Source organism: Pezoporus occidentalis, unplaced genomic scaffold (assembly GCF_034315485.1).
Source record: "Pezoporus occidentalis ecotype Australia unplaced genomic scaffold, CSIRO_AGI_Poc_V1 ctg38, whole genome shotgun sequence".
NCBI lineage: Eukaryota > Metazoa > Chordata > Aves > Psittaciformes > Psittacidae > Pezoporus > Pezoporus occidentalis.
In genome coordinates, this window is record NW_026915702.1 from 6,301,145 (window position 1) to 6,317,244 (window position 16,100).

General features: G+C 37.8%; 1 protein-coding gene across 2 annotated transcripts in view; it reads right to left on the reverse strand.

The window, feature by feature from the left end:
* PTPN12 (protein tyrosine phosphatase non-receptor type 12) overlaps positions 1-16,100 on the reverse strand; it is a 71,496-nt gene that overhangs the window by 37,982 nt on the left and 17,414 nt on the right. For both annotated transcript variants that reach the window (XM_062632009.1, XM_062632008.1), the window contains exon 2: positions 1,976-2,084. In XM_062632009.1, coding sequence (XP_062487993.1) covers positions 1,976-2,084 — 109 coding nt within the window. The remainder of the gene's footprint in view (positions 1-1,975; positions 2,085-16,100) is intronic.

Genomic DNA, 16,100 nt, shown 5'->3' on the forward strand with positions numbered 1-16,100 from the left:
TAGCTATCATATTAAAAAAAAAAAAAAAAAAGAAAATCATTCAAACTATCTCTACACTAGAGGCTGTTTTAGTTGGGATAAAAAAAAATTAGCTTTGAACTCTGCAGAAACAGCATCTGCTCAAGTGATTCCTGTTACTTTCTGCTCCCAGGGTCAATTCCTCAACCACAGAACAGCTGCTAAAACTTTTATTAAAGCTAAATTCAAGAAAAAGATATAAAAAGGAGTCTATTTAAAAGAGGAAATATGGTTGGTTGGGTTTAGTTTTTTTTTTTTGTCAAAACATCACTGGTAATAAAAGAGGGAACTGTGCCCACAAGTACATGTTAAGAGTTATTTCTGTACAGAAACCTTTCCCAAAAAGCTTCCAAGATACTTGCTTTGAAGATGGTGAAATTTCCTGCCAGAGCACTGATAAGATACAAAAAATGTTTGTTACCATGTAACGCTTCCTAAAAAAGCACAAGTGTAGATTATGAGACATTTAGATCACAGATCTAAAGACAACACACTCTCACATAAAGGTCTAGAGAAACCCCTTCAAGCATATTACACCATATTCATATATATAACATCAAAGCAAGAACATTTCTAAGCATGCAACAGTGTCACAGATTTAATACTAAAAACTACTTTATAATGGCAGATCTGAAAGGCGGAGGGTGTAGGTTGGATGTAGGGAATAAATGCTTTACTGTAAGTGTAGTGAGGCCCTGGCACAGGTTGCCCAGAGAAGCTGTGGCTGCCCCATCCCTGGAAGTGTTCAAGGCCAGGCTGGACAGGGCTTGGAGCAACCTGGTCTAGTGGAAGGTGTCCCTGCCTGTAGCAGTGAAGTTGGAACTGGATGAGCTTTAAGGTTCCTTCCAGCCCAAACCATTCTATGTTTTTACAGTCTACCGAAATGCCAGCATAGAAGAAAGAGTAACAACTTTTAAGACAAGAACAACTTCCCGTTTCTTTTTGACTTTCACTCTATCCATTGAACAGGTTTCCTCCCAACTAAACCAAACATAAAAACTCCAATAATATTAAACAATTTTGCTGCAGTTGAACTTAGTATTACACTACTCTTCAACATGTATACATATATATATATATATACACACACACAACATAATTCTCCAGCAAAATAGGAACACCTGTGCCTTTCCTTCTCAGTGTAGCAGCAAGTACTATACAACCACCTTAAACAATCTGAGGCCTGTGCCTTTAAAGCAAAGTTTACTGCTGGAAGTGTTGTTTCAAGTGCTGGTAAACAGTAAAAATTCCAGCACTAAAAAAAGAGCACAGAGGTGTACAACAATCTGAAAAAGTCACTGGAGTTTACTACTAGATCATACTCTGAAATTGAAAGCTAATGATGCTTAAACCATTTTCAACTTCAATTTGGTTATAAATCTCCTAACACTTTAAATTTAGCTCTGACTATTGTTTTCTGTGATTGTACCTTAAAGAGAATTTCATTCGGACTCTACCAAAATACAAACCAAGCATAATCCAGCACTGAAAGTTCTATGACACCAGTTGCAGGATACGAACAAGAAAAAAAAACAAAAAAAAAACCAAAAAGAAACAAACCTTCAAACTATAAACCTGGGTTTCTTAAGACTCTTTAAAATTCCATCTAGAATTTACACTGACACTTATTTTCTACCATGAATAACATGGTCCCAAGGAAAAAAATACAGTTAAGCACCTAGTAAAGCTCTAGACTATTCTGAGCCAAAATGGAACTGTCATCTTGATACGGCTTGGGCCCTAGCACGCATTTTATCTTTAGGTAATAGCTCTCCTAATATATAAGTGTTCACTTACTTTGCCTTCCAAGTTAAAAATAAAAATTCTATGAAAGTTATCCTTCAGCAAATTATCCCCAATTTTGTCTGTCAGTAATAACGAAATAGTAAAATTCAGAATACATTAAGAATAACAAGCACTTCCCTTTGCCTTCTATTAACACGTAAATCAGACTTACACGGCAATATATCCTTGTATCTATTCTTTTTAACATTTTCTTCTTTTTCTCCAGTGGCTGTTGGGTAGATCTTCTCTGTTCTGTATTTTGTCGATAATCTTCTTAACCTCTGAAATAGAAGATTTATGTTACATTTTCAAGTCTGCAAATAACAAACATCACAAGGTATTAGCTTCACTGATGAAGTATAAGATCACTCAATAAAAACTTCTTTGTTCCTTTCACAATATTCACTATGATGAAGTTTAATAATCTAACTATCCAGTACTTTCAGCTCATCATCAGTTTACAGCCAAGTTGAAGCTGGCTCTATATATCACGAGACATGGAGCTTTGGGAAAGCCACTACAGCACCAGTATGGAATACAGACATATTTTATTTAGGAAATACACTGCCCTGTTAGGCAGTGACAATTGCATTAAGAATACCTGTGTTAAACAGCAAACCCTCTTCTTGCTCAGAATACCTGGAGTAAGAGCTCAGAGCAGGCTGGCTTGGGAACAGTCATTAGCAGCCTGTACTTTGCTCTGAAGCGTGTGGCTTTCAACACTGACATCTGAACAGAAAATCTCACTTTTAGCAGGCATCAAACTCCTAATGTCCAAGTCCTATTGAGTTTCAAGCTCACTCAGAGAAAGAAGCTCCCTGCCTTTCAGGCACAAGGTATTTGCAATTAAGATGGTAACAGGAGGTCTGCTGGATTCACAATGTACATCTTTTCCCCACCACAGCTCCCCCACATCCATGTATTTCAAATCCTGGAAATCTGAGAGAGTCAAAACATCCAATAATAAAAACCAGCCCATGCCTTCCAACAACTTTGGAAATAACAAGAGCAATACAGCTTGTATCATCACACTTGTGCTAGGCCTTCACAACCTTAAAATTGAGGAGGAACAAGAGTGTGGATTCTCTTTGGAAGGAAAAATAAAATCCAAGAGGAGCCAGAAGAACTTGTTATTTTAGACTGTGTAGACATCCAGATTTAAAAAAGGAACCTGAAGAACTCAGAAAGTTAATTCTGGCTTCTAGTTAAAGTAGGTGGTTGCAAAACAGCTGTTCTATCAACACTGACATGGTGGTGGTATACGAGATGATCAAAAGGAAAACAGAACATAGCTTCCAGCAAGTTTAGGATTGCCATTGAGTGGTATTCTACACAAGTAGAAGGACAGAGGTTGTTCATGTTTCCCTGCCTATTTAATGCTTGATTATCATCCTTGAAGACCCCAAAAGTTCATGACTTGCCTTCTTTTAGGGAAGGGGAAGAATGAAGGATGTTGGTTGCTAGTTAGAAATATAAATCCTGTTTTTCACTGACTATGCGACAACATACAGGCAGGAGGGCAATGTAAGGCAATCTGCTTGGAAAGCCGGTTTTCTTCTTAAATTCTTCTAAAACTACTGAAGCAGTCATGAGACTCACTGCACACTTGAAATTTTTAAAGAAAAAGGGAAAATGAATTGGCAACTCAAGTCCTGCAGTAATTCTTCTGGCAAAAAAAAAAGAAGAGAAAGAAAACCACAAAATTTAGCGTTTTTGCTGTATACAGAAAAACACTTTGATAAAATTTAGATAAGGTGAAAACCACCACAGATTTTATATGCAAATGTAAACTGTGCATTAACTTAGTTGAACAATATGCATCTAATAATCCATAAAAATGGCATCCATCCCTGGCAGTATTCAAGACCAGTCTGACCAGGGCCTTGGGCAACATGGTCTAGGGTGAGGTGTCCCTGCCCATGGCAGGGGGATTGGAACTAGATGATCTTAAAGTCCCTTCCAACCCAACCCATTCTGTGATTATAAGCAAGTATCACCGGTTTTCAGACAAATTTTCTTCTCTTCTCCAAGGATTATCACAGATGAAATCACTGAATGCTAAAACCAGCAACAGAACTAGCACACAGGGTTATTTTCTCTTAAAATGCACTGCTGTTGAAAAACTTGCAGTGTTAGGCAATGAAAAAAGAGTAAACATTTGGAGGTGGGACAGTGAGTCCCTGACCACACAGGGATCCAAGTGCTAAATATATGATCTGAAAACATTGCTACAGTGAAGGCCAGGAAGATTCAATTCTTGAAAACACATGTGAACAGTTACAGGAAGCTTCCACGCAGACTACCCTCATCTTCGCAACACTAAAAGCAAATTCATAACCTGTACACATAGCAAGCAGAGAAACCTGGTTTGTAACAAAGTATAGACAAAGAATACCACTGCATGTGGGAAACATACTGTCCGATGTAACACTGCCCTTACGTATCAAAACATATTGCCTGTGCTAAGGCCGAGCACAACCAAGAGTCTAGAAATAGCAAAATATGCACACCTAAGTTAGCTATATCAGCTAAGAATTAGAAGACTAATAGTTTGAAATCAGCTATAAGCCTCTAATTCAGAAAAACAAACAAAGGCAAACAGAAACAACACTTTCCAAGCACAGCCACCAATATGATTTTGTATATTGTTCCATATTGCAACCTGGTTGTATGTTTTTTCCCCCATCATACTGATTTTTTATGGGACAAACACCATAACTCTGCTTAGAAAAAATAACAGAAAGAAGCTCAGAGAAAAAAAAAATGACCTTTAAAAACCAGGAGTAGAAGCAGAAGTTATTCTGCATAAGAAAGGATTCCCTTGAGGAAGTCATACAGGGAAAAGGTTAGGTACCAAAGAGCACCCTTGGAAGATGATCCTTTTTGGTTTAGCCCCTTTTTAATGCATGCAAGGATAAAAAAAAAAAAACAAACAAAAAAAAACACACACAAAAAAAAAATTCTCCCAAGAACAACCTGGATCTATCCTATGCCAAAAAGGCTGGAGTGACTAGTATCAACTTCTTTTTCTAGAAAGTGACGCTATGAGAATTCAGCATAGCCTTCTCCCGTGTGTCAGCCAATAGATGTACAATCTGCTGAACAGCCTAGAAAGTAGGATAAGCTTAACCAACTCTGAGGCAAAGACTGGAAATGAAACACAGGTTGATTTTAACACACATATGTTCCTAAAATACTTCAGGATCCATACTTTTAACGCATATTTCTCAGCTGTTCTTAGACAGCTGCAATAGAAGAAAAGTATGGTCCTGAAAGGAATCAAAAAGAGTAAGGAGTACTGTTTATAATTTGTAGCAGTATCTGCTACATAGAGTAGTATCTACTTCATATTTTTAGAAGAGAAAGAATTCATTAAAAAGTTAAGGAAAGAATTCAAAAAACTGAGCTTTGAACAAAGGAAAGAATTCTAAAACTGAGCTTTGAACAAAGTACCACAGGAATGGAAAAGTGCCAAGCGCAGCAGAACATTCTGCTCTACACACAACAGTCAATTTCTGCAGAAAGCTATTGCAACACGCACCCACCGCCACTGTAGGATGCAAGAGATTCAGTGCTTCCGAGGTTACAGCCTGGAGTGACCAGAGGGAGGACAATGTACTCAACAGCAGAATGGGGGTAATGACAGGGCAGAAGAAGAAAGAATTTAGTTCAGCCTAAAGGAAGTTGATGACAAGATAGCCAGTAAGATCTGTCACAGTCCAGTCTCATGCTAATTCATAACAACCGTCTACAGTACAAAGCAGCGCTCATTAGGGTTAAGTCAGTAAACTGTCAAGTTGCTTCCCAGAAGATATTCTGACACCAACAGCAGGGACATTAGAAGATCCAGCCTGGTGCCTTTGCAGATAACAGCAGATGCTTCCATGCGACTTACATATTCACTGAAACTGCAATTCTGGTACCACAAAAATCTTCATTTATTTATCCTTTTAAGAACAAAATAATCAGAAAGTATGTATATACTCGTGATTCACCATACTTAAAGAACTACATTCACAAGGCCTTAAGTTCCTTTCTCATTAGAAAAGCTCAAGTTTAATTCTGCTTATTCACTGTGTGACAGAAGCGGTTTGTGGGATGGTGACAAACACTTACCACATGTGACAGTGGGGAGATGAGCCTTTGAAACAATTTGAGTTCAGAAACATAGTTCCAACTTCCACAGTGGTTTTACAGTCTGTACTACAAATGTGCTTCAGTGTTTTTACAAAAAGACAAACCAGCTTTTCAAACCCAACTTGTGGAATCCTACCATATTAAGAAGAACTCAGTCCAACCAGTCCAGGAAACAGATCTGACTTTTGCAGTCAATTTTTTCATCTATTTAACACTCTAGAAAGCCTGTAAAGACACACTGCTTAATCCCATAGACATGTTATTTGTGGATGAAAGAAAATGATCGTAAATAAAGAAAAAACTTATACTGCCTATTGAGATTTGAAGATCTCACTTTAAAAGCCTGAACCTTATCTAAGATATGAAAGTTCTTGTGACTCCTTTCTGGGCTTCTTTTCAAGGAAAGCACAGCAAACACTTTACCAGGCCTTTACTTAAAGGCCTCAAATTGTCTCCTAAGACTTATTTGACATTTCCAACAGTCAAAGCATCAGTTGGTGAACCAGTGATGTTGACTTAAGTCTCCTTTTTGACCATACCTGAGGAGCAGCATGTATCAGTGTCAAACATCAGCTGCTAGAATACTCCACAGCACCCATGAGTCATTTGCTATGTGACAACAGGTAACAGTAATGGGCTTCAGAAGCTCTACACAGTTGGCTATGGCAGCAGAATAATGAGATAACACCAATCACACAACAAAACAATTTCTTTTGAAAAATTTGCTTAAGTTCATTAAAATACTCAAAAGTACTGAAAAATTAAGGAAAAGCTTCCATAAAAGTCACCTTAAAAATCAAAGCATAAAAGATACTAGGAAACACTAAAAAAATGTACTGATGCATTCATTTTATGAAATAAGACAGCTATTTCTATAGTAAGCTTGACATCACATTGTTCTTACTACCAGCAAGGGAAGAAAATCACATGAATTATGTTCAGCTGCGCTCTCATCCCAATAATTTAGATAAACATTACTAGGGCAGAATAAATTTCCTAGTACTGTCATATAATGAGAAAAATGTATTTGTCAGGAGCAACATGAACCAAGCTACCATAGAAACATCAAAATAACTATCGTCTGGTTAGCTATGGTGGGATTACACAGGTTTCAGATTCTGTACCAATACTGTGAACACAAAGATGCCAGGATGCCTTTGACATTCTCAGAGATGTCAGCTCAAATACAGACTCAGATACATCACTGCTCAAATGGGGCTCTGACTTTCTATAACTGCTTTGCTCCCAGAAGTGTTTTTTCAAGTCCCTGCAAATCCTACTGGAGTTTCCCTATACCACTTACTTATCACCGAGGGCTCTGGAAAACACCCAGACAAGCCGATGCCAGTAAACTGTTGTAGGATGGACTGTTCTCAGTCAGGGTGCCTCTGCAACTCCTGGTTGCAGTAGCAAGGAATAAAGGAACAGAGTGAGCCATCTTTCCTTTAGTCACTCTGCCAGAACAAGAGCTGCATGCAGGAGAGTCAGACACAGTGCAGCTTAGTCCAGATTTTCTGGGAAAGAGAGGTCCAGCTGGGTTGAATCAACACTGAGCTGTACCACACAGGACATTAGTTACCTTATTCCTCTGTTAAGCAGCACAAATAATGCAAAGTTTAATTTAATTTCAAGTATCATACTTGTATATAAGTCTCCCAACCATCTCTGTGGTTTACATTTGCACATTAAATGCTTTGCATTTGTTATTACAAATAAACTCAGAATTAAAACCTGAAAAAACCCTAAATGTAAGATAATGACTAAGCTGACAAATAAAATTAGTTATCAGACTAATACTTAGTACATGCACATGAAATTACAGATAAAACTAATTCTTGAGACTACCCCTCTTACCACTTTGTCTTTGAAGTAACTGAAAAGCAGCATACACTTGTGACACATGTAATCTTCCCCCAGTTATTCCTGTCAGCTTTCAAACAATTATTTTTCAGAATTCCTAGTCACCATCATGGAAGGAAAAAGCTTTCTCAAACACCAGTCAAGCATGAACAGTGAAAGGAGAATGATCCAATTTTGTAAAAGAAAAGCTTCACCATATCTCAACATTCACAGATAGCTTTGGCTGCAAGGAACAGGCCATCAGTCTGGATTTAACTTATTTCTCTGAAATAAAGCCCTGAAAGGAGATTGCAAACTGAACTGATTGAAAGAACGAGATACAAGAAGGGAGAGTTTTCACTACCTTGGCATTCTCCTATAGCAACACCTCCTAACTCCCAAGCTCTAGGTGCTCTAAGGGAATCTCCGCTGAAGTCATAAATAGATGAGCCTGACAACTGTGGTTCCTTCGGAGCTCTGTCTTCTGCAGTTCACAGCAAGACAATGATGGGTCTAAAAACCCCACTACATTCAAGGAAGCCTGTGTGAGCTACATAGAAGAAAATCCCCTCAAAAATTACCCAGGGAATCAAGAACAGCATCACTTCAGTATTAGATGGCATAGTGTATTTTGTAACATCTTAACTCCAGCCAGTAGCTTCTCAGGGAAGAAGGGAATTCAAATTACTTCACAAATTGAAGATTTATATCCAGTAAAGCGTTAGTCAATGAAGACAACACTGGTACACCATCATGCAGAGGAGGCCAAATGACAGTAGTGAAAGGAGCCAGTTAAGAAGTACATCTTACTTTCTTCAGTATCACGTTATAACTGGGAACTGGTAAAAACCAAACACACACTCCCAAAAAAAAAAAAACAAACCCCAACACCAACATAAAAAGCCCAATCCAACAGCACAGTCTCAAGAATTATGCAATGCCAGAGTAAGACCAACATTTTTCTTCTTTTCAAACCTGTATTTTCCCTAACAAAAATGTTAGGGCCAGGCATGTCTCCCACACAGCTAACAATTGAAGATAACTACACACACACCAAAATATTGGCTGACTTCTCTAAAAGCCTCCTTTTCTCACCCTCTTTTCTGAAACTATATTTATACTATCTACATACTAAACCCAGCCTAAATTAGCAGTACTACCAATTACAGTCACAGTTCATTTATGTTCAGCATAACAGTTAAGCAACATAGTACTGCTGGTAATGGGCTATTTTTACAAGGATGAAGACTGAAGAGATCTGTAGTCTGTTGATGAGCAAGTAAACAAGCAGACAAAGCAAAACATTCAATTACTAAAACATCAACAGCCAAAAGCACCCTGTGACAAGCATTCAAAGGAAGAGCTGGATAGACAATACAGACTGGAAACAATTGATATAAATAACCAGCATAAGGACCTAAAGGGGTCACAGTTAAGCCTCTAGCTCTGAAGAATATTTAGAGTTTGTTTAAGCATGTGCCTTGTCCCCGAGAAATTCAACAATCTGTTACCATCAAAACTTTCTTCTCCCCACAGGCTTTACCATTCCCTTACTTGTGACTTCAATGTGTGTGGAATGAGGCATTAAGTTTCATGGAGAATATATTTTGCTTTTGTTTCTGTTCAACACTAAAAAAAAGGAGAAAAAAAAAGAAAAATACCAACTAAGTTCTCCTCCCTCTTCCTTCACAAGATGCAAAACTCTTCCTCTTTTCCCACGCCTTGGAACACATTTCCTTAAGGTCAGTGTTTGTTTTCAGCCCGATTCATATTAGGTGGGGAAAAAAAGGCACCGCAATTGTAACAGGAAACAGTGAGCTTTCACTCCAACAGCAGTAAACTAGAATTTCCTACCTGCTGGTCCCCAATTACCAAAGCTGCCATAACTAAAGGCACAGGGGATTTCTTAAGCTTTTTAATAAATCTGCATCCCCCAAAAAGAAATGTCTGCTACAGATGTTATGTTTTGCCTTGCAAAAAGGCATCAGGGCTTTTTACCGGCTATGACTTGCCCATTTAGCTGAAACAGAGATCCTGCCCAGTAAGACTTGCTGAGTGACTTCAAGCTGAAAAGCTGGAGCCTAACAAATGCTCTGAGTAAAAAGCATAGCTGTTTGTGCAGTCAAGAAACACTGCAACTGCCATCTAGTTTGGAGTACAAATTACCTTACTGAATCATCTTTAGAACTCAAAGGTGGTGCTGTTCCTTTCAGTTATGTGCCATCCTTTAGCATGCAGTTGAATTACTATGTAATGACATGAGTTCAAGTGTTAAACACGCTGGTGTTTATTGGACATGCAAGCAATTCCAATAAAAATACACTAGTTTTATCTTTCCCCACAAGTCTGATTTTGTTTTTTTTTATTTTTCCGAAGCAGGCTTGAACCTTGTATAGAAATACAGTACCTGTAGAGACTTTTAGTAGTTCAGAACCCCCACTATTCAGCAGGCACAATTAGGATATTGCTAATATAGTTATGTTAGTTCCTAATTGGCAAGTAGACACCAACAATTTTTAACTCCCCAAAAAACAGTCTAAAACCTTTCCAGACAAATACAAGAAAAGAAAACTTTTGATAAGCACTGAATCAGTACTTCCATGCAGTGACATACGTACATGGAATACGTAAGAGAATGTAAAGGAAAAAGAAGGTATCAAATAGAAAATACGTTTCTACTAACTGGAGAAAACACGCTTACAACTATTTTCACCCCTTCTTCAAGGCTGAGTCTGGAAGCTAAGGAATGTGCTAGTTATAAAGAAGCCATTTATGACGGCATTCAATAGCATTTTAAAAGCCAGAAAGAAGTAGCCTCATTAAAGATACAAACTTGTACTAAGATTTCAACTGTAATAACCCTACCTAATAACCAGCACAACATTTATGGAGAGGCAAAGGAATTTTATGCCATAATTGTTTGTACTTGTAGCATCTGTTATTTTTTTGCTGAACAAACATGTCCTTGACAGATCCAAATCACACACCTTCCACCCAGGTTATGCCCATTCTGGTTTCAAAAAGAGACAGAACAGACAATGCAATGTCCAACAAAATTCTTATAATACCAGCAGAAAGAACTGCAGAGCAACTACCCAAATGAAACCAAAGCAGCCATGGCTGGTACACAAACAACAAACACAAACAACCAATTATTCACAAGCATGATTTTAATGTTTTTCTGTCCATTGTTAATGGTTGAACATTCAAGAGTTGGAAATAACACTGCGAAATGCCTGAACAACAGAAACTTTACCATTTAGCTTGTTTCTGCTGAATTTTAAAAGAAGTCCTTAAACCTTCTCCACACATGCTATATTGTATGCAGTTCTCTTCTACAGGAGTAACATAGGCATACATGAATTTTCTATGACCATACCATAGTAACTCTCACACAGAAATTGTTTCTTTCCTCATTTTGTGCAATTAGCCTCCTCAAAAAAAAGGAAAAGACTGCAATTAATCTCAAATATAGCTATTTCAAATTTATTGTTTGACATACCATTAACATTTTAATTTATGGTAACTTTAATCACAGGTGTTCTCAGGCCATGCTAACCCAAAAGTGACTAGCAAAAGAAATAGCTGCCTCTTCGGCAGCCCTATATAATCCTTTCGTTAGAATACCCAGAGACAAGAATACTGCAGTGAAGTTACTAAAACGTAAAATAAAAATACTGTTTTAATCAAAAAGTTTGAAGCTTAACCTTTTAAAATCATGAACATTTTAGAGGACATTTTTAAATCTGAAGACTCATAAAAGCCTGCATCAATCTAAGTAACAAACATATTGCGGTACATTCTCTTTCACAACCAACACTAAGAACCTAAATCCCTGATATTAAAATAAGCCTTTATATACCTTTTATTGTGTTTTGTACAACAAAGCTGCAAGTCAAACTTCCAGTCTGTAAGAAGCCTTTATTACACTTAGAATGTATTTACTTCCAAAATTATTCTATTTTGAAGAGATAAATATTTATCTTATATGAAGTATACACTCAATCACATAAAGGTTTCTAAAGCAGCCTCTCATTGATCTGTGTACCCTGCAGGCTGTGTGCTATACAGCTGATTTGTGAAACAGTCTTTCTACTATGCCAAATTTCAGCAGGTAAAAAGGTGCTGAAGTCCACTGATAAAATGAATCAGGTTCAGGCAAGTTCCCTGTCAATCAAACTGCTGATAAATTTAAAACAACCCTCAACTGTCATGTCTTTAGAAGGCTGACTATTTACAACCCAGAATGTAGAAGCTGATGGTTTGTTTGGTAAACAATAGAAAACCCTCATTAATTTTCTTCTATCTGAAATATAAACAACTTTATTCAACACCCCTGGCTTCTGGATGATAGATTTACTGCCAGGTATTTCAGAAACACACAGAGATACCTTAAGATCCAACCTCAAGATTCTTATCTATAATTCTCATCTATGTGGAATAAGTGACAAAGTAATAACACTCTACTTCCTTTCTTGGGAAAGGAAGCTGTTCTAATCTGGGCTTCAAGTAAGTAGTTGATACAGTGCCAATTCAAAAGAAGAGTATGTGAATTTTTAGAAGAATCCAGGCGAGACAAGAGTCTCTTTAGTTTGTTTTTACAAGGAAAAATATTGATAAAAAAGAATCATCTGACTGGAGGGATTTTACAAAAGAAGTTTCTCCAAAACCTCCCAGGGCAATCAGGCATTTTCTCTCATGAATTCTTACGAAAAGCTGAGCATGCTGTTATTTGATGACAAAGCTAGAAAACAATCAATGGGAGGGGAAGATGGGAATCTAACATAAAGCAAGCAGACAGACTTTCAGGGTAAAAGAGATAAGACTAAACTTAAAAAAAGGCCAAGTAACATTGCATATTAGAAGCCAACACTGAAGGAAGCACATATGCCATATTATCCCAAATTAAGTGGCAACTCGTAAAGTGTTTACAGTAGCCACCAAGGGACTAGACACAGGATATTTACTGATAAACAGCCTGCACTCAGTAGTACGTCCACCATGCTGGAAAGTTTCTAAAGATGAGACAATATAAATTCTCAGCAGCCGACAGGAGAGAAAGCTGTTTTTCTTTCTTCTCCTTAATTAAAATAACAGGCTGTCATTTTAATTTGCTGATGGATTGTATGTTCTTATTTTTCTTCATGGTCAGATATTAATAAAAGTGATTCAACTTGAAATTTCCCTCTTAGGACAGAAACATTCATATTCTACTTTATCTATTGCTTGTCACTGCATAAGTGCCCTTTAGCACAGAAAACATATTAGTAACCTTTACATTATATTTTCATAGAAAACATGAATCATTTTTATGTTACTGTTTTTGGTTGTGATAGTCTGTTTTTACTTGAAGATACTTTTGCTGTATCCAAAGAACACTAGTAAACAGTAAAATAATCTTAGCTTCTTTCGGAAAAAGTAAGAATCAATGTTTTCTCTAGCCAAGGAAGCAATCTGTCCCTTTTTAAAGACTATCATCAAGCATTTAAGTCTAACACTCTCATTCTAGGCACCATTAGCCTATACTTTCTCTGACTCTTCTGTGATTAAAAGGGACCTGAAAGGCTTCTTTTTATTTTAAGCCATAATTTAAGTGCCTTGAACTAACTCCTTTTTTAAACCTCATTTAGAGAGTTAGTAGATGCTCAACAAATCCCAAACCAGTACCTTATTATTTAACAAACACTAGTGCAGAATGTCTTAAACCATCCTAGATCAAACAGTGCTCTGCAATGGTGTTAACTGCTCACAGGCACTGGTTTACTTAGTTCACTGCCAAGTACCTGATAGCAGAAGATGTCATGCTTAACTATCAAGGTTTATACAGTGCTTATTTTCTTTGATAAAGAAACCTGAATTTAATTACTTCAACTGAAATGTCTGGTTTTGTCTTTAAAGCAATACTAACATTTTGATGACTGTTTCCACAAAGTTTGATTTTTAAGCACTGTTCTCTACTTTGGAACATTCCTAGACAAATTTGTGTTTCTGCTACCAAGTAGCTTTTCCTGCTACTTGGTTCCCAGTTAAACCAACAGATGTCTGATACAAGCTGCACAGCAGCATTACACATTACTAGGCTTCAAGTTTCATTGACAGAATAAGCGCAGAATAAGTGCAGAACTGAAGGCAACATAGAGGCACTGCCCAGAGGTGGGAAGCTGGAACATCTGCCTCTTTTTGCCCTGCCACACAGGTAGCCTGGCATCTTCACAGGCTGGAAGGACAACTGGGGAACACAGTACCTTAAATCACTATATTGCAAGCATCTGAGGCTTGTGTGCAGGCAACTTGACTGAGAAAACCAACTAAAAGCCAAACCTCCCCACCACCAAACAACAACTAGTTGCACAAACCCCAGAAGTTACACTAAACTGGCTAGGCTTTTTTACTCTGAGGATCTAAACAAAAGCACTATTTAGGCGGAAGTCCAGAAGAAAGATGACCTGAAAGCAGCAGTTAGCTTGCCCTGTGTCTGTGGAACCCATCCACTAGATGTCAGTGTCCTCTTGGGCAGCAGAAAACCTGCTTGGATCCCCATAAAAAGGCGGCAGATCATAGTCCTTGGTTAATCAGGTCAACTGTAAAGGAGGAAACCATTCTCTGGGCATCACCTGGGCCAGTACAGAAGCAGGCAGCAACAGTAACATTTGTTGTTACCAGACACAGCACATAAATACAGCACAGACACAAAGTTTAGTCAGTAAGATAAGAGGCTAAAGACTGAGAACTGTTTTATGCAGCCTTAGTGACTTGAAAGTACAGCACATTAATCAATAGATCTTAAGACACGCTGAAAACGGGTGACAAAAAGGCTGAAAGAGAAAGGTATTTCTGTTTCCTAAAATATCACAAAAAAAAAAAAAACAAAACCTTTTGGACAAAAAAATACTAGACACAAGAATGGGCTCCACCTTTACCAAAATTTAAATCGGGCTTAAACAGGCTTAGACTCAGAAGCAATAGAATAAATTATTATAGCACAGTGTAATATCCCCTGTGATAGGTATAAAAACACCACACCCTAAGTAAAGGATAGAGCAGAAGTCAAAGTTCAGGCACATTAAGTGCCTGTTCCAGGAAGAAATGGGTAGGTGCTTCTAGTCACCTGCATGAAATCCAGATATCAGATAAATCATAAATTTAGATTAGAGTATTTCAGATGGAAGGGACCTAAACCAATCATCTTGTCCATTAGCCTGACCATTTCAGGGATGTCCAAATTTGAGTCTAAAAGGAGAATACTGATATGAAATTTATCTTAAACTTGACAGCAGGACCACATGCTCAGAATCTAATCCTACCCCTACAAATTATGGAGGACTGATGAGCAAGGGTAAAGGGGAAGCAGCATCATACATGAACAAAAGTAGACAAAGAGAAAGAGAGAAAAATCAAGCTAAGATTCTGTAATATATTTTAACACACCCAGGATTGTGCAAGACCTCTAGTATGAAGAAAGCAATCAGGATGGTGGTAGCATGCACAAGAAATGTGGCAGTTCTTATGGAAGAGATTAGGAAGGCTATGAAGCTGAAAAATAAGAAATCAAGAGTTTCAGAGGGGTACAAAGTACAGGTTTCTTTCTTTTTAAAGATATCCAATCAATTTGCGAGAGAACTCTCCCTCAACCCCCCAGCAAGAAAAACACTTTGAAGCAGATCCGAGCAAGTGCAAGACCTGGCTAAAGACAGAGTTCCAGAAGAAACAACTGTAGTTACTGCATACTTATAGCTGGTATCCTTGCCAGTCAGGAAAAGGCTAAAAAACGAAATATAAATTCACCACAACTTTTTCCCTTGGAAATAAGAACTTTAAAGGAGAAAAAAAAGAAAAAAGAAAAAAGAAAAAAGAGGAAGCTCAATGAAAGGAAATTATACAGAGCTAAAAAAGGTAAAACATTTGCAAACAGCAGAGGGCTGTTTAAGGGTACCTGCCCCTATCCTGACTGTCTGCATGCAGAGACAGCTCCTGGTGTCCTGTGAGCCCCAGCCTGCTGCTGCCACATGCAGTCCAGGAGCTTCTACACAGAACCTGCCACCAAGAGAAGCTGGGATGACGGCCGTTTCATTTCTTACCTTCTTTCTCTCAGTATCCACCAGTCAGAATAAATTACTGGAGTAGCTGTACATCTAACTCACGACAGCACTTTTTTATATATTCTGAAGAAAGCAAAGTATCATACAATTCTAAAATTTAGCTACTTCTTTTTCTGTCCCATTACCTATTGCACCATGCACGGCAGATGGTACTGCGCTGCCTGGAAAGGATAAAAAAATAATCTCATTCGTGTTATTGCTTTGTCCCAGACACCACAATTA